This window comes from Tauraco erythrolophus, chromosome 1, assembly GCF_009769465.1.
Source record: "Tauraco erythrolophus isolate bTauEry1 chromosome 1, bTauEry1.pri, whole genome shotgun sequence".
Taxonomy (NCBI): Eukaryota; Metazoa; Chordata; class Aves; order Musophagiformes; family Musophagidae; genus Tauraco; species Tauraco erythrolophus.
In genome coordinates this window covers 59984778-60010942 of record NC_141465.1, presented here as the reverse complement: position 1 = coordinate 60010942, position 26165 = coordinate 59984778, and the positions used below count along the sequence as shown (strand labels likewise).

General features: G+C 42.2%; 1 protein-coding gene across 3 annotated transcripts in view; it reads right to left on the bottom strand.

Moving 5' to 3' along the window:
• The window catches only part of SLC9A7 (solute carrier family 9 member A7), an 83691-nt gene that overhangs the window by 42768 nt on the left and 14758 nt on the right, over positions 1–26165 (bottom strand). For all 3 annotated transcript variants that reach the window (XM_086609775.1, XM_086609786.1, XM_086609797.1), the window contains exons 2-5: positions 3429–3628; positions 2004–2081; positions 1273–1349; positions 183–295 (exon numbers count right to left, since the gene is read on the bottom strand). In XM_086609775.1, the coding sequence (XP_086465901.1) occupies positions 183–295; positions 1273–1349; positions 2004–2081; positions 3429–3628 (468 nt within the window). The remainder of the gene's footprint in view (positions 1–182; positions 296–1272; positions 1350–2003; positions 2082–3428; positions 3629–26165) is intronic.

Below are 26165 nucleotides of genomic sequence, written 5' to 3'. Positions count from 1 at the left end.
AAATCGACAGAGAACAGCTTTCACAACACTAAGAATTTGCATGCATTTCAGAGAAGAGGATCAGAGATGTCAGCATGGCATAACTGAAAACAAAATGCTGTTAATATCTTCATGCTATGCAGCCAAGAACCCTAGCAATAGGATTATTTTGGAAGGTTATTAAGAAATGTTCAGCAAGCTACCTGGATCAGTGGCAGATATTATCGCTCCAAAGAGGAGGCAGTCTGTATAATAGAATTTATCAGAGAGCTGACCCACCAACTTCATTAGTTTCACAACCCCATACATGAGATTCCTGAAGAGAAAGAGGATAAAATAGTCTAAGTCAAACAAGTTGGTGCATTTCAGATAAGCAAAGGAAAAGCACAGGTAACATATTTCAGGTGAGCTTGGTTATGCTACAGCTCTGTGGGACACTGCCACGGATTAACACTAAACTCTCAAAATCAACTTTCTTCTCTTCCCTTTGAACTGAGACAAGTGATATATGATCCAGAATATATCATTTAAAACGTGCAAGCAAAGCATGAAATCTGTTTGCACAACTAGTACACAGAATCTACAGGTTGTTTCCTTATTCCACCAGAGAGAATCTCTCCCTGTTCAAAATTCCCCTCAGCATTGCTTCTCCCAACACAGTACATAGGCCAAAAGCTCTGAACTAAGAACAGCCTTTGAAGTATTTCTCTTTAGTGAAATTCTTTGAGAGACAAACCAAGGTCACCTATGCAATTCAGAATTTCTGTATTTCAGAATATCTGTACACCAGACAGTAATACAAGCAGCATACGAGATTGTATGCAAGTAAACCAACATGACTAGCTATCTCAAACTAAATGTGAGTGTATATATACACACATATGCAGAGAGATAAAAAGAGCACGTGGACATTGAAAGGGACATTTCAAAGTTTGAGAGCTAGAATTCTATTACAAGTAATGTCTGCAATTCAAGTTAAAGCAAACTCTAGTAAAAGTCTAACAAGGTTGTTTGTTTTGGAATGGACTATTACATCAAAAACTCAATGCCCCTCTTTAGTACTGTGGACTTGTCAAATGATTCAAACTTGACAATATCATTTCAAGGCACAGTATTGTTTAGAACTGGGATAAATCTCAGCAAAAGTTACATTTGCATTTTGTCTGGAGGATATACACGTAAAATCCTCCAACAAGCAAATCACAAAATTGAGGCAATCTGGAAGGCCCAACATACACTTTATCAAATAAAACTGCAGTATAGAAAGGAACTAGTATCACAAAGTTCACTTACCCAATAATAAAACAGGAGACCGCTGTTCCTAAAAAAGCGTAAGCCAAAATGGACCCCAAATTCCTGAAAAAGTGTCTCTACATAGGAAAAAGAGGTTTACATACTTATCTAAAATGAGTTATATCATCTGTTCAAAACATACAGCACACTACTACACTTGCATTAACAGATAGAAACACTCCCCCATTTCAGAGAAATGCTTCCATTACGCCCATGTAAATTTTGTCCAACTTCAATAAATCGAATAAACCAAATCTGAACCATGTGTTAAATCCTATATGGAACTTATTGACAGGATGCTTTCCAGAGAGATGTCTTCCCAAGAGATGTAAGAGTAAGTTGCAAAACTAAAAACCAGGACCAATTCATGGTATCTTCAAGTGAGAACAGAATCTGGGCCCTTCTGCCATTCAGTGTCTGACACATCCCCACTGGGATTCAAGGCTGGGTTCACCTCTCAGCATAAATTAAGGATATTTGAGAAGGACCAAAACAATTCATAGCAGGACGTCTTTTACTTTAGTTCAAAGGAAAATAAACCAGCAAGATTAAATAGAATTTAATGTGTTTATAGCAAAAAGTACACGTATTTTCTTTTAAAATATAACCATCTATGGAGGAAATGAGATTTTTCTTACTGCCACAAAAAAATAAAAGCGCTTGAAGTGGAGACTGTACTCCTGAACAAATCAGCAAAAAGGGCTATCTCCTCAGAAGATTATTGCACTTACTTTCTTCAGGCTATAACCAGCATGAAAAATAATAGGAGGCAGCAGAATGTTGAAAAAAACTTCTGGGTCAAATGTTACCTAAAAAATAAAACATGAAACTCCAATTAGAAACAGATATACACAAGTTGTTAGGTCTTTTTCCTTTCATTTTCTGACAACTACTATTTGATTGTTGAAATAGCAAACAACTGGCTAAGTTGACCCTCCAAAATACTGGCCAGCTCTATACATATGCAGCAGCAAAAAGCAGCAGCTCTTCATGGCAAACAGCATCTAGAAAAACAGACATTACATCCATCACCAATCACAGTCTTGCAGCAGTCCCAAAGACAGTTCCCTTTTTAAATTAAAAAATTATAAGAGAAATGACACTCGAGAAGATCTCTTATTTGTGGCAAATTATATTCTTATGTTTGCAGATGAGATGCTATCTAAGAATTTTTTAAAAATTTTTTTAGATTTTTTTTTGGCCTGAGTCTAGCCTCTGCACAGTTGTTGTAAGCCTATCAGGTCAGATACAAGACTGGTTTTCAGGAATTGGGATCATGCATCACTTCCACGTATTTCAGTGGAAGCTCTAGGTATCCATGAAAGACTACACTAGAGTAAGGAAAAAAAACAACATTTAAAACCCAAACAGAAGACCTGCACACATGTGAGTAACTAGGCTCTCTTCACCCTCATCTAAGTACAGGTTAGAAGATAAACACAAGTGTGTACTCCCAGAATAGGATTAATTTCAGCTAACTTTAGATATCTATAGCAGACAGGTAGATTAGATATAAACAGTTACCTAAGCTCTCTTCATAGTCAGCAGAAATAAGTATTTTTTAGTTACAAACCTTAAAGTCTCAATCCCATACTTGAAGTATATCAAAGTCTAGCTTTGATACACACAAAGGTCATTAATTCCTGACACTGAATAGAATAAGAAACCAAATAACAGAGCTGAGTAAGTTAACAGATGACTTTCACTTCCAATAACAGACTAAGTTGGCGGATTATAAGGATGTAAGCAGTAACTACTTCCTGACAATAAACAGATTAAAAAAAAAAAACAGTAAGAAACAATAACTTATGCACTAAGAAAAGATCATTTTCCTTATATTGTATTATAAAAGGCAGCATGAGGCTTTTTTTGCACAGCTGGTTTTTGTGAATACTACAGACCTTAGAAACGTACACGAAGTCTTCAAACAGCAATCAAGAGCTTTGGGAAAGCACTACGTACATGCAACAGAGCACGGTTTTACTGGCAGCAATATACTATAGAAGGTGCTTTGAATTAAGCATTGAAGCGCTGGTACTATCAGGAATACAGACACGTGATACTACCTAACATTCAAAGGGGATAAAGCAGGGAGGAGGGAGGGAAGCATAGACAAAGAAACACTCAGCCAAGCACAGGAAAGGGTCTACCCTCACCTTTCGCAACATGTCATTTTGCTCCACGTTGTGGATCTTCCCAGGGCTTATTTCCCCCTTGAGCGTATATTCAAAGAACTTCCCGCTGACGTTGACCAGCAGGGTGGTGAACGGCCTGTCCTCCCGCGAGCAGCTGAACGGCTTGTCGTGGCCGCTGGTAGAGGGAGTCCCATATCTCAAGATCACCCCAACTATGAGTCCTGGAAGAGAGTTAAAAATCCATGAGGCTGATTTGCCATTCCTGTACCTAACTTTCTAGTTTCAGGTAACATCCAAGGTTTAACGCATGAGCCTTACAAGCATAGGTGCATCATAAACATTTTGCAGCGAATTGTTACTATCAGCTTCCTTCAGAGGAAGAGAAGCCCAGAGCACATCAAAACTACCCACGAATTCATAAAATCTGGTATCTGCCTGAAGTGACAAACAAAATACTCTGGTTTGTGTTTTGTCTTCCTCACCCTCATTCACACCCCTAATGCATAAACCCCGAGTTGCACAAGAGGCTGCACACTAGGACACATCAAACATTCTTAGGAAGAAATTCTTCAGTACGAGGGTGGTCAGACTTTGGAATAGATTGCCCAGAGAGGTTGTGGATGCCCCCTCCCTGGAGGTGTTCAAGGCCAGGTTGGACAGAGCCTTGAGTAGCCTGATCTAGTTGAGAGGTGTCCCTGCCCATGACAGGGAGGGTGCATTAGATGATCTCTGAGGTCCCTTCCAGCCTATGCCATTCTATGATTCCACCTGCCCAAGGACAGACGTGAGCAGATACACCATTGCCGGCAAATAACGACTGCTGAAAACACGTGACATAACTGAGCTGAAACAGTGATGTTTGCCATAATATTTTACAGCGGCAGCAAGGAGGCAGCTTTTTTTGCCTGACAATTCTAAGCAAGCAAACAACACTTGTTGCACAATGTCCTGGGCACTCTGCAAACTTTGCAACTAAAATTCAGATGACATGCACAAAAAAGCCAGCTACATGTCTTTCACAAGCATTTCCACATTTCACAAAATAAAAGGTAAAACAATAAACATTCATAAGAGGCCTGTGATTCAGGAATATAAGAATTACTCAGCCAGCCCAGATAAAAATCAAACCAGGAAACACTATCAATAAGGGATGCATCAAACAAAGTGACAAAAAAATAATTTGTAACCTAACTGAAGAGCCATACTAGGAGGCTGGAGAAGCACAAGGTTTTAACTGAGCACTGTTTCCTTTACAATGCAGTAAGAAAAGAATAAGACTCCATTTCTACAGAGAGAACATATAAGAACAGTCAAAGTGGTTTTGGTCTGGTAAGCAAACAAATTGATACCCATTTACTAAAGGCTCCCTGTCGCCTTAGGATGATCTGTGATTTAATCCTCGTTCTACACAACTGCAAGATGAAGATGTGTTGACAAGTCAATGCTGGTTTTGCTTCCTGTGACTCTCACTCTACATCCACAGATCTGTGTCCCCAGATGGTAAATGAAGTTGACAAGCAATAACCAGAGAATAAGTGAGGTATAACAAAGAAAAAAAATCCTATCACACACCACAAAAAGAAACCCCAAGAGACATATCTTTATAGCATAGTGTAAAAAGTAACCAAACTGTGCCCCAGAAAAGCCAAACACCTCATTCTCTTCAAGTTCAAAGTGGAAAAATAGTTCTACTGCAAGGGAAGGTACAGCAGACAGCAGTTGTGACACTAGTGGGCAGCTCGCCTCCAGCCCTCTTTCTCTACCATCAAGAGAAGGTAGCAGCAACAAGATCATTAAAAAAGTAACTGGAAGATTAAGATGTATTTTATTTAGAAAAGAGCAGTACATACTCAAAGAGAACACAGGGGAAGAAACCCCTTCAGCAAGATCAAGCTACTTACCGAAATTCCAAATACTGACAATTTAAACACGGAGGTTTATACAAGCATGCTTGTAACGACCCCCGAGCATTTTACAGCTATGCACAACAGATGCATCAGAAACGCAGCTCTGCACAGAGTGACAGGTTATGGCCAGTCACTTCCAAGCCACTTGCACTACCAGTTATGGCTACAGACATCTTCACCAACCCAGCTAGGCAAGCAGCCAAAGCTTTCTGCTGCTCTCACCACGCCCCCAGCTCACACCTCCTAGAAAGAGCTAGGCTCCCAGAATACATCAGGAAGATTGTCAGTGTTAAAAACTGATCTAACCAGCATCAGTCAGAAATCCTGTAGTAAATCAGAAGCCAGAATGAAAACCGTACAGATGAGCTTATACATAGCAGTGGCACAAAGCCAGATCTATACTGCTACTAAGTCGACAGTAGAGAGGGGGACACCGATAGACATAATAGCTTCTTAGGCTCAGAGATTGTCCTTCAGTGAATTAATCGCAGAAGCAGATGGAAAACCCCCATTGCTATTGCATTAGCAAGATGCACTGGAAAGCAGGACATGATTGCATTACACAACTGGACATAATCCACTCATATGTTTTCCTCCCACAATAAAATATACCAGTTATTTTAAAATAAGTTTTGAAGATACACCAATTATACCTATAATTGATATCCAATGTTTGAACCCTCAGTGTCCCACAGCCCAGCTAACACAGCTACAGGGAAATATCCTGTTTTCATATACCTTTTGCCAATAAACCACCAAACTGGACGACCTTTGAGCAGGGCACCATACTGTTTAGGAACATCCGATCCCTGCTGCCAGGCTGCTGTCTTGCAGCACGATGCAGATGGGACCAGGGTGGCCGCGGTCTAGGCAGGAGGCCAGCAGAAGCAGCAGCAGCTGGTCAAGGCAAGGTGCAGTCAACTGGCTAAAGCTACATGGGGCTCAGTCATGAAAGGAAGTAAGTGTGAAAATAGAAGGGGTCAAGGAAGCCACACAAATTCTGCAGACAGCTTCAAAATACCAGACACTTGGTAGTTCAAAACATAAGAGGGGAAAGTTCTCAATATTACAAAGGTACAGGCATACTGGTATGAGAGGTGCTTTGCTGGACCTTGTTCTCACCAACAAAGAAGGGCTGGTGGGGAACGTGACGCTCAAGGACAGCCTTGACTGCAGCGATCACGAAATGGTAGAATTCAAGATACTTAGGGAAGCAAGGAGGGTGCACAGTAGACTCACTACCCTGGATTTCAGGAAAGCAGACTTTGGCCTCTTCAAGGATCTCCTCGCTAGAGTACAATGGGATGAAGCTCTGAAGGGAAGAGGGGCACAAGAAAGCTGGTTAATATTTAAGGATCACCTGCTCCAAGCTCAGGAGCAGAGCATGCCAACAAAGAGAAAGTCAGGTAGGAACACCAGGAGGCCTGCATGGATGAACAAGGAGCTCCTGAACCAACTCAGGCATAAAAAGATGGCCTATAGAGGGTGGAAGCAAGGACAGGTAGCCTGGGAAGAATACAGAGCGATTGCCCGAGCAACCAGAGATCAGGTTAGGAAAGCTAAAGCCCTGATCGAGTTAAATCTGGCCAAGGACATCAAGGGCAACAAGAAAAACTTCTATAGATATGTCAGTGATAAAAAGAGATCTAGGGAAGATGTAGGCCCTCTCCGGAAGGAAAGGGGCGACCTGGCTACCCGGGATATGGAGAAGGCTGAGGTTCTCAATGACTTCTTTGCCTCAGTCTTCACTGGCAAGAGCTCCAGCTGCACAGCCCAAGCCACAGAAGGCAAAGGCAGGGACTGTGAGAATGAAGAACTGCCCACTGTAGGAGAAGATCAGGTCCGAGACCATCTAAAGAACCTGAAGGTGGACAAGTCCATGGGACCTGATGAGGCACATCCACAGGTCCTGAGGGAGCTGGCAGATGAAGTTGCTAAGCCACTATCCATCATATTTCAGAAGTCGTGGCAATCTGGTGAAGTTCCCAATGACGGGAAAAGGGGAAACACAACCTCCATCTTTAAAAAGGGGAAAAAAGAAGACCCAGTGAATTACAGGCCTGTCAGTCTCACCTCTGTGCCTGGCAAGATCATGGAGCAGATCCTCGTGGCGACTATGCTAAGGCACATAGAAAATAAGGAGGTGATTGGTGACAGCCAACATGGCTTCACTAAGGGCAAATCCTGTCTGACTAATTTGGTGGCCTTCTATGGTGAGGTTACAGCATTGATGGATAGGGGAAGAGCAACTGACATTGTCTACCTGGACTTATCCAAAGCATTTGATACTGTCACACACAACATCCTTGTCTCTAAACTGGAAAGACATGGTTTTGATGGATGGACCATTCGGTGGATAAGGAATTGGCTGGATGGTCACACTCAAAGAGTTGTGGTCAATGGTTCAATGTCCAAGTGGAGGCCAGTGATGAGTGGTGTTCCTCAGGGGTCAGTACTGGGGCCAGTGCTATTTAACATCTTTGTTGGAGACATGGACAGTGGGATTGAGTGCACCTTCAGCAAGTTTGCAGATGACACCAATCTGTGTGGTGTTGTGGACACACTGGAGGGAACGGATGCCATCCAGAGGGACCTTGACAGTCTGGAGAGGTGGGCCTGTGAGAACCTCATGAAGTTCAACAAGGCCAAGTGCAAGGTCCTGCACATGGGTCAGGGCAATCCCAAGCACAAGTACAGGCTGGGTGGAAAACGGATTGAGAGCAGCCCTGAGGAAAAGGACTTGGGAGTTGTCACGGTTTGATGTGGAGGGGGTGGGGGTTCTGGTGGCAGGAGAGGGGTTTTGGTCCCTGTGACCTCCCTGGTTTTGGAACCAGGTTAGGCTTGCTTCTGGCCACCAGATCAGACTCCCATCCCCTTCAGGGTTGAGCCAATAGGGCGCCTCTGCGAATTGCCCTATTTAAGTCGGGACAAAGGAACCAGAAAAGGTGCTTTGCCCAGGAGCGAGGAGAGAAGGGAGGAGGGCACTGCCCCCGCTCCCTGGCTCCTGGCCAGGCAGCTGCCTGCATTGGGCCAGCACCGCCCACTGAGGATGGCGGTGGTGGAACCAGCTGGGGAACTCAGGGGCACCCCACTCCCGGGGTGCCCACTGGGCTGAGTTCACCTGGAGAGGACTGAGGTCTGAGAGAAACAGCTGCATCGACAGCAGGTCAGTGAGGATGGAGCGGGAGGAGGTGTGCCGGAGCCGAGTTTCCCCTGCGGCTGATGGTGAGATAGCAGGCGGCCCCCCTGCAACCAGGACGGCCTCGGTGGAGCAGAGACCCACTTGCAGCCCGTGGAGGGAAGATGCCTGAGCCTGAGGATGGTTGTCTTGGGATGCACGACAAGGCAGAGAGGTATCTGGAGTCTGCGTGACGACCCACACCAGAGCGAGTGGCTACAGCTCCCTAAGTACCCGAGACTGTGGTAAAGCCCACACTGGAGCAATCTGTGGGGAAGGATTGTTTCCAGTGGGCTGGACTCACACTGGAGAAGTTTGTGGATTTTTCCTCGTGGGTAGGGGATCCATTGGAGCAGGGGAAAAGGGTGTAAGGACTCCTTCTCCTTTAAGAAAGAAGTAGCAGTAACAGCACAGAATGAACTGACCTGCACTCCCCCAGTCCCTGCCCCCTGTGCTGCTGGGGGGAGGAGGTAGAGCCGGGAGGAAAAGGAAAGGGGGGGGCGGGGAGGGAGAAGGTGTTGGTTTTAAGATCTGGTTTTGTTTCTTTCTGTCCTCTCGAGTAACTGGTTTTGTTTCCCTTTGTCCTTCTAAGTAACCACTAATAAACTGTTTTGCTTCAAGAAAGCCCAGTCTGTTTTGCCCAGGACCATGGTTGGTGGGTGCTCCCTCTGTTCTTGTCTCAACCCTCAGTCCCTTTAATTTTTTATTTTTTTTTTCTCTCTACTTTACTGGAGAAGGAGAGACTGTGTGAGTTTTAGTTGCTGGATCAGCCTAAAACCACGACAGGAGTGCTGGTGGATGAGAAGCTCAACATGAGCCGGCAATGTACACTGGCAGCCCAGAAAGCCAACCACATCCTGGTTGGCTGCATCAAAAGGAGTGTGGCCAGCAGGTCGAGGGAGGTGATTCTGTCCCTCTACTCTGCTCTCGTGAGACCCCACCTGGAGCACTGTGTTCAGCTCTGGAGTCCCCAGCACAAAAAGGACATGGAGCTGCTGGAGTGGGTCCAGAGGAAGGCCACGAAGATGATCCGAGGGCTGGAACACCTCTGCTATGAAGACAGGCTGAGAGAGTTGGAGCTGTTCAGCCTGAAGAAGAGAAGGCTCCAGGGTGATCTTATAGCAGCCTTCCAGTACTTAAAGGGGGCCTGCAGGAAAGCTGGAGAGGGACTTTTTCCAAGGGCATGTAGTGATAGGACAAGGGGCAATGGCTTTAAACTGGAAGAGGGTAGATTTAGATTAGATATAAGGAAGAAATTTTTCACTCTGAGGGTGGTGAGGCACTGGAACAGGTTGCCCAGAGAAGTTGCCATCCCTGGAAGTGTTCAAAGCCAGGTTGGCTGGGGCTTTGGGCAACCTGGTGTAGTGGAGGGTTTCCACACCCATTGCAGGGAGGTTGGAACTAGATGATCTTTGAGGTCCCTTCCAACTCTAACCATTCTATGATTCTATGATTCTAAAATAACAAGTCTTGAACATTAAAGTGAAATGCATCAGCTGGACATGTTTGACAGACATGAGCTGCAGAAATCCTCAAGTCATTAATGCTTTTTAAAAAAAAAAACCCACAACCCTAAAGTCTTTATGGAAACCATATGGCAGTATTTTCAGTTTTCCAATGAACATCAAGTCTTTTACACACTAGAAAGTTACCGGACTTGTTAGGTAACTTGTTAGTTACATCCCATTTCACCTGATAAAGCAACATTAATAAAGCTTATCTATTTAGTCAGTCTTCAAGGTCCCAAAAAGTCAAGCTCTCTTCAGGCAGACCAAACAGCCTGATTTACAGTTTCAGAAAGGATGCCCTTCTAAGTTGCCTCCCATTAGGTGTTATACAGAAGGACAGGGTATCCTCTGACTTCTCTCTGAATAATTGATTTCAACCATTTCTGGAATATCAGAGTTGCGGCTGCAAAACAAACAGAAAATAAAAAGACTTAAACTTGCTCAATGGATGAAACCAGTGGAATACTCTAGGCTTACTTCTAGGCTGTTAACACAAACACAAATCCAGTCCAGCTCTGTTGTTTATTTGGAAGCAAAGGGAGGGATGGCTGCTGGAGGCTAGGAATGGATACGAAATAATCAGTACACAAACTCCATACTTCTGCACTACAAGGTCTCACTGGTGAAAAGTTTATGGATAACCTGGATCAGCTGAGCAAATATTTATCTGACTGCTTAAGAACATTTTACCTCTTCAGAAAAGAAACTCCTAGGGCCACTAATCCAGCACTGTCTTTTACTGCAGGACTGTCACAAGAGGCAAAAAAGCTAGAAATGGGCTACAAATACTCCAAAATTTGAGGAGAGTCTTACTTTCAAATTTTTGGTTTGTGTTAACTGTTGCAAGGGCAAGTTTACATCACTGCTCAAAGACTCTTAGGAAGGATAACCTCAAAAATTAATACTTAATGTCCTGTATGCATGACTTGCATTCTCATTTTTAACAGAGAAAGCGTTTATGCCAGTATCTTGTGTGTACAATGCTGATCACATAGCTGGTACGCGAAGAACATCTTACTAGAAATGAAGCATTAAAAAGCAGGGAATATTTTTTCCCCTTTATTATCAGATGCGTTTTAAAAACCATTAAACTTCAAACATAGTCAGCACCAATCTACACAATATACCATTTAGAATGGCATATTTACTTTTCGTTTTGCTTGAGCACTGAAGTGAGACTATGAACTTAAATAGGCACGTGCAACCACGAGCACCTGTCTCTGGCCAGAGCCATGCTCTGTGTGGTTCCCAGCCCAGTTCTCTGCTGAAGAACCAGCCCTGAGGTTTCAGGGAGCTTCAGCAGACAGCAGCCTGCAGGAACCAGAGGTGTTCACACTCCACGACACAATTCAATCAGTGAATTCACACTGTGAATCAGCGGACTGGATCAATTGGTGAAGTCAAGCCTGTTCAGATACAATTATTTCTTTCATACGCTTCTGGTAAAGAGCCAAGTACCAAACACCAAGGGTCCTTCTCAATGCAGTGCAGTTTGTATTAACCACGTTTCAGCCTGAAGGAAACTGCAGAGATCTTATTGCTGTTTGTAGCTATCTACTGGGAAAACAGAGAAGAGGGAGACACACTCTTCAGAAGAGTGCATGGTGATTAAGACTAAAGGCAACAAACTTGTTGCAATGCAGGGGAGGAGGAAATTAGGTAGGGTTTGGTTTTCATTTTAAACAAGGAAGTGGCTAAGCACCAGAAAAGGCTGTCCAGAATAGCTGTATCATCTCCATCCTTGCATATAGCCAAAACTCAGGTGATACGGCCCTGAGCGACCCAAGCTGCAGGGGCCTGCTGCGAGCAGAGGGCTGGACAAGGCCACCTCCAATGGTCCTCTTCAGCCCATATTATTCTGCAATTCGTACTCTTTCCCACAAAGATTTGGACCCTTCAGACAAGTACTTTATGTACCAAAAGTTGCTTTAAAAGCAACTTTGTGGCTTTGTGGGTGAGTCTGAATGATTTCTGTTGCTTTGGAGTTGAGTGGGGTTTTTTTTTCTTCAAATAACAGACTGCACTCCTGATTCTAAAACTAAGTCAGAAGAGAAAAAACGGCAATATAAGGGTCTGATCATAAAGGCCAAAGTGATACAGCAGACCAGGAAGGGGATGCTTTTACTTCTTCAATTCACCCTGACTTGTCCGTGCCCTGCAACTCACCCTATGGAAAGCAGGCAGAGGAGGTGGCCAGGAAATGTTCAAGTACTGTTAGTGCCACATAACTACCGAAAAGCAGATACTGTGATACAGCAGAGAAAGCATCTCCTAGTCATCTTTCCTTTTTTTTATGTAAAAGTAGTAAATTTTGAAAGCGATACTACAGCAAACCATTACCTAATTTGCCAAGCTGGGCAGCACTGTCAGTGGTGAGACTCAGCCTCACCTTGGCACACAGCCTGTCTCCCCTTAGCACAGCCCACACAGAGGCAGAGCAGCGTATTTTGGGTACTTGGGCACCAGCTTCCTCATGATGCAAGGTGATGGTGAGTAAAATTCCTGCTTGCCTTTGGAAAGTCACATAAAGAATACGTAAAAAGAATTTCTTACATTTGAAAAATCTAGATTTTTTTTTCCTCCATACTCCCAAACTAAACTTTTTAGCAGCTTGAGGACAAAGAAACAAAGCCAAAGAAAAACTTGGCAAGAAGGATAAAGGCAAGCCCTGTAAGTATTTTCAAGGCAAAAGGCTACTACTAATAATACACAGTATTTATTACATAGCTTGTTTTACCATAGGATGTTTGTGTTCATCAAGATACCACAGTTGGAAAGTTTTACTTTAAATAGACTGAAACACCAACAGAGAAAGTGTTTTTTCCTAATACAGGGTCAACCTTTGAACCTCACAGTTCAAACCTTCGAATTTCACAGTGATTTATGAGGAAGTTTCAACACTTCTTACAAAGTAATACAAGCACTATTCCTGATCCAGAACAGAGTTGGTAAAAGTTGCACGTTAAAAACACATAAATCAGATCAAACGTTACATACCATCTCCAGAGGTGTTAGCAACCCATCGTCTATACCATTTGTTTGCCAGTCACTGTGCTATTCCATACAGGAGCGCAGATGAATGCTCCTATACAACCCCTTGAAGAAGGGTTTAACAAGTGACTGCAGAGCTCCAGACCTCCGTCGGGGTCTTGCACTCAGCATCGCTAACTTATTAGCTACTTTCTTAACGGTGCAATGCTGCCAGTATGGCATTCATCAGCTTGTCACATCACTGCAGAAGATGTAAGACTCGAAAAATGAGAAGCCTGTTTCGAAATTAGTCCTTGTCTTTAGCAGTTTATATTCAGCAGAGTAAACACACAACAAGTCTTCACCACAATTCAGTTAGAAAAAAAGGCATTTCTTGATAGGGAATAGAGGCAGGTGATGACAATTCTTGAGGTCTGTAGGAAATTTTGGGGATATCCAAAGCTTGAAATGCTGAATAACAGATTCAAGGTCATGCTTTGTCCTTGCCTTCAGGCTGTTTTAGATAAGGAAGTTAAAAGACAATAAATAAGCTGGTAATTCTTCCCTGTAAGCACACGTAGCAGTATGCTATCAAGAGCATCTTGGTAATAAGCATTTTATTCACTTTTTAAATAAACCAAACTAAGCATAGTTTTGAATTTAAATAAACAGATTACTCAAAAAAGCTTTTGGGACACCGTGCAGAACCAAATGTCAGATTAACTTGCTGGCTCTGTGCTGCTGGACATGTGCACACCCTTGCCTTCTTGCAAGCCTTGGATTCCAAAAAACCCACAAGAGTCTCTGTGATGGTTAAAAATGCCTCTGACTGACTTGCTTTGTTTTTTTTCTAGGGGAACCAACTCTTTTTCAGGTCATGTCATGTTAGTATGACCTATATACTCATATGTATGGTCAAAAAAAATTTATGAACTACAGAAGCAAGCAGATATGCTTTATTCTGTAACGTATGTTCTTACTGAAGATGGGGTTAAATAACAGGTTTAAGGCAGAAAAAATAATTTAAAAATACAACTATCGAGAGATTTAAACAGAATATTGCTTTGGAATTTCAGTAGTTAATTTCTGAAGAATAATTAAGTTTTACGTATAGTTTCACATTTGCACAGGAGCGTTGTAACTCCAGAAAAATTAGTTTGTTCCAAATAAGATGGCAACCACAGAAACACAATCATAAAAATGTGGCAAAATGATAATCAGTAAGAAAAATTGCTCCCTGTACTCCCCCTTAGAATCTAAAAATCCAGAAAAGAGTTTAAAAAAAGACAAATAAAAAACCACACACCAAAAATCCACAACCAACCACAACTCCACATCATATATTGAACAGCCTAAACCGAAGGCTCCACCCTGGAAGAAACTGCTGCCCTGCGGTCAGAACACATGGCCTCTGGTCCAAGCACAGGACTCGGAGTCAAAGCTCCTGAGCCAGTTCCCAACTTTAGCAGTGACTCAGTGGAAGAGCTCAGACAAGCCACAGAAAACTATCCAGAAAGACACTCTCAATTTAGAAATAAGACACCACAGTTACAAAAGGCAAAAGGTATTTGTCAGAGATTACAAAGAAGCTCAGAGTCCGCAACTCATCTCAACTCTCCTTGTTCACGTGTTTTCAAGTTCATTTACCACATAATCAGTTTCACACAACATAGATTTAACAAAGCATTTGCTGTTAAATATTTTATAAACAACATTTTAAAAGATTCTTTGTACTTTCAGAAGCAAGTACTCCTGCTTATCTATGAAACCCAAAGCAGTGAAAGCCATACACACACTAACACCACACACATTCCTAGAGGCACGAGCAGCAATGGGCAACCACAAAGACACCAACTTTTGCCCCACTGTGACTCCCTCTCCTTGCCACATACAGAAGCGACTCCCTAACAGGGTGCCAACTGCAACTGGTCCCAGTCCCCTGCGGCCAGAGCAGAGCTGAAGCATTTCTTTCAACACAGACTTCCAAGCCGGATGAGGAAAACGCCCAAACACCGAGATTCTTTACCCCACGTGCATTGGTGACCACGCTGGCAGGTACTCAAGAAGAACCAACAGAGGAAGCAGCAGCAGCTCTATGGTATATAACAGAAAACTTCTTATTTAATTGTTATGTTTTGCTACTGCTTCTCTCCACATTTGCATATGCATGTTAGAAACACTCAGCGATCTCAAACAGGAGGCCATTGGCTCCTCAGAGTCTGAAAAAGAATAATATAAAGCCACTTACTACAAAAAGCTTTGCAGTAATATCACCTGGCTCAGGCACTAGGAAGAAATGAAACTTCCCAGTCTAAAAGAAAAAAGCCCGGAAAATAATTTTTCTCCCTCTAACATGTTCTGCAAAGCTTCAGCAGAAGGAGTTATTAACCTGTCATTGCAAGGAGTCAGGCTTCAATCTGCATCCCAATTGAAACTCATTAAGCAGCAGCAATCTCTGCTGACACTGTCATTTAATTTAGAAGGTTTGACATAAGGAGAGGATGAAGGGGGAGGGGGCAGGAAATACATCCATCTCAGCATGGCTTTGGGTTCAAAGACCCCACAACAGCTACAAGGAGAGCTATTAACTATAGATAAGCCTGTTTTCTTGCTAGGAGGAGTTGTGCATCTCAGCCTCAGGCCTTTGCTTGTTTGGCAGATATTTAAAGTGATGGATGTGTGTGGAGGTCTTCACCCAAAAAAACATTTCTAGGAGGTTCTGATTAGGACAGGGGCCCAAGCACAGCCTCAGGAAGAAAAGAACAACGAGAAGGTGAATGAACTAAAACCTGCATCAGAAAGGATTTCAGTCGTCTCAAGGAGAACTTCTCAGTACTTCTCTATTCCCAAAGGTCGTTTTAGAGTCAAGCCTCATCTATTCACTAACACCACAACCTTCTACCTGTAGGACAGACAAAAGTTGACTGAATTTTCAAGGAAATCTTTTTTGCTGAGGCAAGCCCCACAGCTCTGTAGCCATGGGCAGAAGATCAGTCGGCACTTGTAAACAAGGTGGTTTGTGGCTTACAGGGAAATGCATCAACCCTAAAGACAGAAATATCAGCAAGATGACAACTCTGGCTTCCTGTGATCATTATGTCTGACCAAAGAAGTCTTGTTATCGCAACATCCAAACAGCCACAGTCTCAACAGAAGAGCTATCCCATCTCGTGGGGGCAACCTGCCACTTACAGACATATCCCAAAGCAGAGCTGAGAAGCCACGTGTTCTCTCTGTTTCTCCCTTCTGGGTGACTGCCCTGAGCACAGGCACGTCAGTGGCCATGGCCTTCCCACAAACACCGCAATTCTCAAGCCCACTCTACAGCTGTTTAACACGCTGGCCCAGCTACTCTGACATCTGTCCTACTTCACATGCTAGGAACCAAAAAAAGCCAGGAAATTCTCTTCTAGAACCTTACAGACAGCTGAACAGAGATCAAAAAAATCAACTACTACTTACACAAAACTGCTTCTTCTGCTTTCATATATAGTGTAAAATTTAAGCAGTTGTTTTAGTACTAACTGCAGAAACCAGGCAAATGACTACTGCTGCAGCCTGTGCTGTGCGAGCAGTTTTATGACACTTCTGTCTTCCTGACTGATCTCCATAAGCTAAAGAGGAAGAAGAAAGAAGAGCTGCAACAAGAAAAGCTAGCCAAAAGCTCAGTCTGCTCATAAGCAGTGCATTATCCAGAGTCCCACAGCTGCAATTCCCAACCTCCTACACAGCCTTTTACCACCTTCTTTCTACCTCCTAAATCAGGACAAGCTTTACCTTACTCCAGCCAAACTCACCCTACAGTTCCCATCATGGCCTCCTTGCTCTGTCTCCACCACAGACTGACACCTCCTTGCCTGCTCCGACACATCTCAGGTGCTGCTCTTACCTAACATTCTTGCCCTCCCTTCCAGCCTTTTTAGCATCAGTGGTGCCAGCATGGTGCCCAAGCAATCATCCACTTTGGCTCTCCTCCACATCCCACCTCAACTCTAACCCCAGCATGTCTCACTAGTGGCACAGACGTGGCTGGGAACCTATGATTTCATGTCCTCTCCTAGTCCAAAAGGTGACAGTTGAGCACTAGTAAGATCATATTTATTAGAGATAAAGAGCAGCCAATTCCCGTTATGTGGGATAATCTGACCCACTGACATCCAGAGCAGCTACTGACACCACAGGGGCTTGCTGCAAGACTCTTTGGCAGGACAGAAAAAGATGAGTAAAACATCCTTCCAAAGGCTGATCTCACTTACATGATCAGAACACTGCCCACCCCATGAGCTTGCTCTTACCCTAGCTGTCTTCAGTGCATAAAGCTCTTTACTTATGCTGTCTTTTGGCCGTTAATTCCTCTCTTCTGTATATTCTCTCAAACAAATACATCCTCAAGAACAAACTTAAGAGATTCTCAGATTGAACCAGCAAGTTTTCCCACACACCTGTTTCAACATACCAACGCCCAGCTCCACACTAAAATCTTGAGTTTGGACATATGCAAAATAATCACTATCTTGCATACCAAGGTGGATGGGTACCCTTTCAGGAAGGCATCAAGCCAAAAGAAGGATCTTTCTGCTTCACACCACTGCACCTTCAGGGCTGCTTCAGATACACATCATCAAAATATCCTCCAAACTTCCTTAAGTTGTTTCTCATAACCTGACAAAAGGGTTGTCAAGCATTGGAACAGGCTGCCCAGGGATGTGGCTGAGCCACCATCCCTGCAGGTATTTAAATGACAGGAAGATGTGGTGCTTACGGACATGGTTTAGCAGTGGAGGTAGCAGTACTAGGTTAACAGTTGGACTCCATGATCTTTAAAGGTCTTTTCCAACCTAAATGATCATATGATTCTATTTTTTTTATCAATACAAGGAGATAACAATGTCTAACTAGTCCAATTAGAAAATTGCTTAAGTCAGCATGGTTTTAAAAGAATTAACTGCACATTTTATGTGTAAAAATCCAGGAATTTACACATTTACCATCAGAAGCATGAAAAACTCCCACTTCCCAGTAAACTAGAGGACAGGGGATGGACTCACACCCACACACAAGGTAGCACAGAGAGCAAGTAGGCCACAAAAGCAAGCACTGCTGCTCACCACGTACATCTCATTGAGAGTGAGCTACCCTCAGAGAATGTGTAAGTCTTTACAACAAGCTTTTTATTTTTAAAAGTTACATGCTAGTACTACTGCTTTTTGGACAATGTGGTTAAGAAATAGATGATTATCTAGACACTTGGAAAAACATCTCTTGAAACTTTAAGTAGTACTTACTCCAAGATTTGTTACTGTATGAATTTGCAGGTTAAATGGCAGTGTATGTGCACTTATTAATACCCTCACAGCACACAAGCTGGAACAGTAGCTAAACGCATAAAGACTGCAAATTTACTTCAGTGGAGGTAAATTACCTAGGGCAACCTATTACAAGCTCCTTGCTTGTCTCCACCAAGCTCAGTTTTGGTACCACTACTCCATATACCTTGACATTTAGGTCAGTCACTAGGATAAGCAAATGGCTTTTGCCCAGAACCAGCAGGAAATACAGCTGTCATCTCATCTCCTTCCAAGCAGCCAAGCTTACAAGTTAAGCAGAGAAACCAGTAAGAGCCCAAGCTTGCCTGTTCCTCCCATTACTGCTCCAAGCTCCAAGTCAGAAGATAAATAACTTTTCCTTTCATCCCACTGCTTGAGGTTTCCAACCCAATAGAGGATTTTCAGCTCAACAGGATACTTCCTACATCCCAGAAGGTACGTGTTAGTATGTCTCAAAGTAAGAAAGTTGAGTTCATTCACACCCCATAGGCAGACACTGGATCTCCTTTGTGCAATTCATGTTAAAAAAGCCACGGAAGTGCTATAAACAAAGTCCATTTTTTGCAGATGCTGAAAGTCCCCAGTGCACTTAAAGAGGGTTCCCATTTAATGATTTGTCTCTTAAAAGCCATTAGCAGTTTGCAAGGGCTACCCACACATGTATCTGTCAGGTTGTTCATGAAGATAGGTAGGGAAAAAAGAACAGCAATCTCAACAGCAATTAAAAGTTACAGTGTTGAAGTATAAGCACCAATTTAAGTCTGGCAAACAAATCCAGTACTAAAGTTCGAGCTCAAGTTCAAAATCTAAAGATGTATTAGGAGAAAATGTGATATTCTTACAAAGCATTTACAACTTGCATATCTAACTAAAGGAAAAGAAATTCTCAAAATTTGACTCAAGCCTCCAGGAAAAAAAAAAATTATTTCTTCCTTCAAATGTCAGCTGAAAGTTACTTGCTAAAAATCACTTTTGAGACCTAAAAAAAGCCACTTCTGTGGGTTTAAGAACTGAAAAGGTTTTTTGGAAGAGTTCTAGAAAAAACTCCCAAACGACATAACTTAAAGTAGTGCTTTTCAATTTCAGCTACACAGCTTCTTACACAAAAATAATTCAAAGCGTTATAATATTTAGCACTGATTTCCTTGATGAAATATGCCAATGTAATGACAAATACTTTTAATAATTGCTGCATGACTTTCTAGAATCAAGACAAAACAACTTATTGGCTAAGAGTTTGCAGAAACAAGGAAGCCAGATTCTTTGCTTAGGCTGCCTGAAAGCCAGCAAAGGCAGCTGTTCCAACAGCAGCCTCCAACTCCAGCTAGCAAATTTGAGCTACAAGGTGCAGAGGACGAATGTTTTCTGCTACCAGAAATAAGTCTAACTGGTGGGAAACTCCAGACAGTTAGCAATCTGGAAAATTGATTCATTTGTATCCAGAGCTTAAATCAGCTTAAATCAGAAGTCTGGAGATGAAAGAGGCCTTATGTTCACAGATGCTGCCTAAACCAGTTTACTCAGACGGTATTTCCCTAAGATTCTCCACGGCTTTTGGCAGGAGACAAAAAAAGAAGTTGCTCTTGATGGAACAGCCCCACCTACTCTTTTCCAGCACACCAGCAGACCTTTATCCACAGCCCTGACTGTTGCTGTTTCACTGATGGACGCGAGTTGCGCATATCGTGCATGGCCTAGGCATTCAATGACTAGCTCCCTCTGGAAAAATCTAGGTGCCAGTGAGCCATTCAGCATCAAGTGAACAACCAGAATACAGACTGTAGCGGTGCCTGGTCAAGCAGCCTCTGCCAAGTCACTCACCTCTTAATACTCACTCTCCTGAAGAGGCACCCCAAGACTTGCAGTAGTTCCCACTGAACAGGGGCAAAACTAGGGTTCTGCTGTGCTATATAAATTATTGCTGTGCTATATAAATTATTCTTTCTGCAAAACTGCTTAAAAGTTTAATACAACAGTTTTATGGCTCGATACTCTTTGATGATTATTGCTTTACCCTCCAGACATGGTGTTGCAAGCACACTCCTGAATTTAAAGAGCCTGGCGAGAACTCCAGCAAAGGCACAAGGTGGTTTATAGAAGAACTGCTCTAACTCTGGAGATTGCAGAGTGTCAGGATTATTAAATATTAAGGCCAGACAAATTACAGGGATGTCAACAAGACTCAAGACTTTGCAATCCAACACTGACAGACTGAGTGGTCTCTGGGGTATCCTCACCTAACGTTGCTGCAGATTTTGTGAAGGCACACTTGCATGAAAGTAATTTGGGATTTTTTTCAGACAAAGAGCTGAAAATATTTCTGTCAGAACGATGACGTTTCACAGTTCCAGTTTCTGAAGAAATGTCTCATAAAAGCAAGGCATGTTCCGTCAAATAAAAATCGTGTAAGTTATTTTGCTAGACTTAAGTCATATCCTTATTAATGCCTGTGCTTTAAACTAAATTTGTTGTAAAAGCTTAACTAAAAGCTTCCATAAAAGTGTTTTTAAAAAGATATTCAGAAAAGAAAGTCAAGACTTCTGAATAAAAAAGTGACTGTAGTGAGAAAATACTTTGTACTGCAGTTGTTAAGATAAGCAGTTACTACACTAGAAAGAAAAATCTGAAGCATCAGTGAGGTACACAACAGGAAGACAATGATGTATTTCCTTAGAATAGACATAAACAGAGCACAGGTTGATCCAGTACACTTCTGGAGTGTGACAGTCTTTGCTTTCGCAGTTTCCAAAAGACCTGGTGAAATATCCTAGAAGTCCACATAACCATGGGATATAGTAATACTGGACATAGTTATTCAATTTTCTGTGCCACGAGTACTGTGGAAGCCAGTTCACACAAGCGTACTATACAAGCCAGTTGCTTCAGTGCAACCTATCAAAATTATCAAATAGGAACATGAGAAAAAAAAATACCTGTGACATGAATATGAAAATGCAAATCCAGTCTGACAGATAACAACCAGCCAACTGATGCCTACAGAAGTGGAAACATTCAATTAACAACTTCTATCAGCAATAATCACAGATGTCTTGATGTCCGGGAACGCAGTCACACCAACTCCCATCAAACCAAGGAACACACATACATCAGCAGAGGCCTGCAAAAAAGCACATCACTGTGCACTTAAGTCTGCTACTAGCAAAGGTCCTAAAGATGGCAACTGCATGCAAAATCATTTCACTTGAAATCTGAAGAAAACTATATTCAAAATACATGCCTAAATAAATTACATAGCACTATGTCTTTATCAAGGGAAAAAAATCTCTTCCTTCCCTTGCTTCTCTCCCTCTAAATATATGTATCTCAAATAGCTACTATTTTCAAACTCTTAGTTTGCTTCAAAGGCTCTTTATGCAAGACTTGTTGCTAGTAATGCATTGCCATTAGCAAAATATCATTCAGAAAAGGTTATATCTTTAACTATAGATGTCTTCAAAAAAGCACCACTAACATTTGCCACTTCAGTTGCTACTTGCTTGTTGACTCAACCAAAGCAGATTCCATAGTGAAAACTCAGAGGCAAGAAAACCTTCTTCAGACCAGAATATTAATACTGAGTGCAATAAATAATACTCACGTGAGTGTTATATTTTTACACAACATTAGCAAGCGTTACTTTTGGTTCGTGCAGTTGGTAAGTGAGCTAGTACCCATGGAATCAGAGCCCAAATCAGTCACAAGACACACGTCCATTCTGATCTGCACAGTCATTGTCAGGCACACCCGGTACTCATACTCTGCAAAACGTTTTACTAAACAACTTCATTCTTATTTTTTATTTTAAATTACATTGTACTAGCTTTCAAATATTTTATCTATTTGAAGTGTTGGTCATACTTGCACCAGATTGTTCTACCAAGAGCAAAGCGGTAACGTGAGATGCTATTTAGTTGCTCTGGTACTGGAGCATTGCAAATTGCTGCACGCGATGTAAGAGTACAACAACTGCCCAGTGATCATCTACTTCTGATTAATGCTATATTTAGAAGAGACTAGTATCACCGAGGACAGAACCACTAAAGTGCTTTATCAGAACACCATGGAAGACACTTGCATTTGCTACCACCCACCACGACAGGGGCAATAAGAATCTGACAGCACACAACTCTTGGTCACAGTACTATTTGTATTCGCTAACACAAGGAATGCTTCAGATTCCAAAAATCAACTTTGATAGCTTCAGCCAGTACAGCAAGGTCTTCCTTCTTCAGTGCTCCCAGTAGAACACAGCACAGCATGCCACTCAGAACTGCAAGCACTTTTTGATAAGCCTTGTCTGATAAGACAAGCGCATCTAGGCATGGAAAGTAGAATTAAGATCTAAAGTCACGAGCTCTTAGTGAGAAATAAACAAATCAATCACATTTAAGAAAAGAGATACACTAGTACATCACATGCTGTCTTGGAATACACAGTCTCTGAGTTCTCTACTGTGCTTTCAATGAAACGAGTATGTTACCCAAAGCTAACATTTTTTGCTAGCCCAAATACTTCACAATATACTGACAACTGAACAAATGCCCAGAACAATCTGTCCTTTCATGACCACTAGAGTTCATCATTCCTACTTATTCTTCACCCTTCGCAGATGCAGTAATCCTTATGAATGCAGGCTTTCTTTAGATTGAAAGAACAGCAATAGGGCCATAACGAAAAATCCATCCAAAGAAAATCCAAGCCTTCAGAGCAGGCACGGAAGATTTACTGATCTGTACAACAGTCAGCTAGAAAATACACACACTCTTCAAAACAAAACAGAAAAACAATGGAAATGGAGTAAAAAAAAGGGTTTACGAAGCACTACATCATTCAGATGCTGCGTTTCAAAAGCTGCAAAGTGCTTCTGTAGAAATAAAGTTGTTTCACAGGACTCTCCCTCCCAAATAGACAGAAAGACTACCTTTCCCCACTCCTTTGTGTCTAGGGATCAATAACTCACAAAAAGAAGGAATGACAAAAATAAAGTGAGGTTATGGACATGCTGAAACACCGTTACAGGTACTGTGGAGCATTCTGCTGAATCTGTACAAAAAGTATATTCATGTCAGCTCCTGACAATAATACATTCTAAAGCTGTAACAGTTAAAGTAGTTCTCAAAAAAAGAAAGATTACTGCTGCGATGCCCACTCGTGCCAAGGACTTCGAGAGAATTACCGCTTCAGCGGGCCTTCCCGCAGTAACAGGCAAACCAGCTGCACGGTGCTTTTGCTATAACTCAACGTGAATAGCAAATTGCTTCCTAAATTCCGAAAATAGATTACACAATAGATGATGCAATCCCTTAAATACACATTCATTGTTGTTTTGGTTTTTTTTTTTTTTTTACAAAGCTTTTAACAAGCTGTATCAATTAAAGCAAGAGGACGTGTTACAAAATACGAGCAGGTTAAGCAACAATAAATGGAAGATCAAATTGGATAACTGCTCCTTACAGTAAAGTGTTACCTAGCTATTAGACTCCTATGTATACAGGATCAGAACTAATTACCATAAGGAAGCAAGTAGACTACTTAGCCTATCATTTTCTTCTGGCATAAATAACTGTAATATTTCAGAAGGAAGAGCAGAACTTCGAGGGTGGGTACAGCATTATCATTGTTATCATAACGTTTCTGGTTATGAGATCTGGATGGCTGCAGAAAACTGTGTCACATTCTAGATTGTTATAATAGCAAAACATAGACAAAAGGTGTGCCCAGTTACTCATTCTAAATGCTGACAGACTGAACTGCCAGATCATTGGGAAAACACTCATCAGACCACAGTCAGCCAAGTTCTACACCACTAACATAACAATTAAAAAAAATGGCAGATATTATTAAATATATAAAATCTACATATTCAGAAACCAGCATAATGACTGGGCACTACTACAAGATTTGCTTTGAGCACTGGGTTCAGCTTTGGTTACTCTAAGCAAAAAATTTTTCAGCAGTCTGTGCGGAAGATTTATCATTAAATTAAACTGAAAGTTAACAAGGTGTGCCACAATTTTCCCATCACAACAATAACTAGCAATCTTGCACCGAACCTAATAAATAAAAGACTGAGTTGATCTTACACGATGAGTAACAGACACAGTGCCTGGTACTAAGATGCTCATGGTGAACACCAAAAATGCCACAAAAAGGCCAGGAAACCCCCCTGTTAACTATTTTACCAAAATAAAACACCCATCAAAGAAGAAAAAAAAAAAATCAGCTCTCCTTATAACTATTGGCTAGAAAAAAGGCACAAGAAGTCACTCGCACACCTCCATGCCAGGTTAAGACTCAGCAATGGGGAAGGGGCACTCCAGCACCCGCACGCTCTCTCACACTCACACTTCTCCCTAAGGGACACAGCAGCCTGACTGCTTTGCACGGCTGCTACAAAACAAAAATCCTGGACTTGTTACAGGCACAGTTAGGGTGTGCAAAGTCAGATTGTGTTTAATCGAGGCCGTGTATGATCATTACAGGAGCAAAGAGCATGCACAGCACTGGCTGCACCCGAGTGGTAGGTTCTGGTTTTCCCTGAACAGAAGGGACAGCACTGGTGGAAACTGCCGAGTAAGGACAGAATCACAGCTCACAATCCGAATTCAGCAGCGAGTTTCCTGAGCAGCCTTGAGTAAACCTTTCCTGCTACATACTTCAGATCTAGTACTATTTTCCATCTTTAAGAGGCAGAAATTATTAAGGCGTTACAAAGCTTGGATGTTAATATGGTACTTCATAGATCTGTAAATACAAACACACGCTTTTTTTTTTTTTTCATCTCACAAAAACAGGTATAAAGCACTGTGAGGAGAATTGGATCCTAACTTTAGGCTGATGAGCAGCAGTGGGCCAACCATTTCCTTGCTCCCTGCCATCTCACCATTCCTTCAGGTGTGCTAGGTGTGCCAAACAAGTAGGAGTGCAAAGAAAAAAGCAGCGGTGTAAACAGGTGACTAAAAACATTTTTATGAGCTGAGCAATATAGATGTGGTGGTTTGAAGATGGTGGAACTTGCACTGACTTCTGAGAACATACACTCCATAGCTCAACAGCCTAACCCCAGTAGCAGCCAGAAGCTCCCCCCCCCCAGTTAAGAACTCCAGGAAAGTGTTCTTTTTTCAGGATTTTCCATTTATCATTTCAAAGAATGGAGGTTACTGGACTGTGACCCACAGACTATGTAGAAAAGTCTACCAAATAGCACCGGAATACAGCAATGAAAAGCCTAGACCAGTAGTCAGAATACTTTTCTTCCTTGCAGAAAAGCTTCTTGGTTTTGAGCCCTTGTTTTGTCCCTCCTAAAGAAAAACACCAAAAAAATTCATGTCCTCCCCAGAATACTACTGTCTTCCCACAGTGAGTCTCTCAATCCATTTCAATAAGCCTAACCAAATCTGCTGCCTTCTCCTTGGCTAAATCTCTCTCCACAGATACAATTCTGCCAAGCATTTCTCCTTGAGGTACCTGTTGCCCCAGCAATTTGTTCCGCAACTTCCTCCTGTCAGGGTAGGCGACTTCTCCAGTACTGGCTGACCTCCCACTCACTGAAGCTTACAACAAAACTGCTCGATCCTCACGCGCATCAAACCCTAATCCATAGATAAGTTTTCCTGGTCGATACAGTCACTTGTCTAGCAGATATGTCCTGCAAATGTGACATCTCAGGTGTAACTCCAAGTCCATGGAATTTGGTCAGTTCAAGCCACAGTAAAAAGCGAGCTTTTTCCCAAACGTTTTTAAAACAGGATATTGTTTTCAGTTTAGTTTTCCTTAGCTGTGAAGCCCAGCATTACAGAACAGACCTCTGGCAAACAGCTGCTAACAGGAATCAGTAAAGTCTTCCCAACGCTTTTTAAACAGCTCCC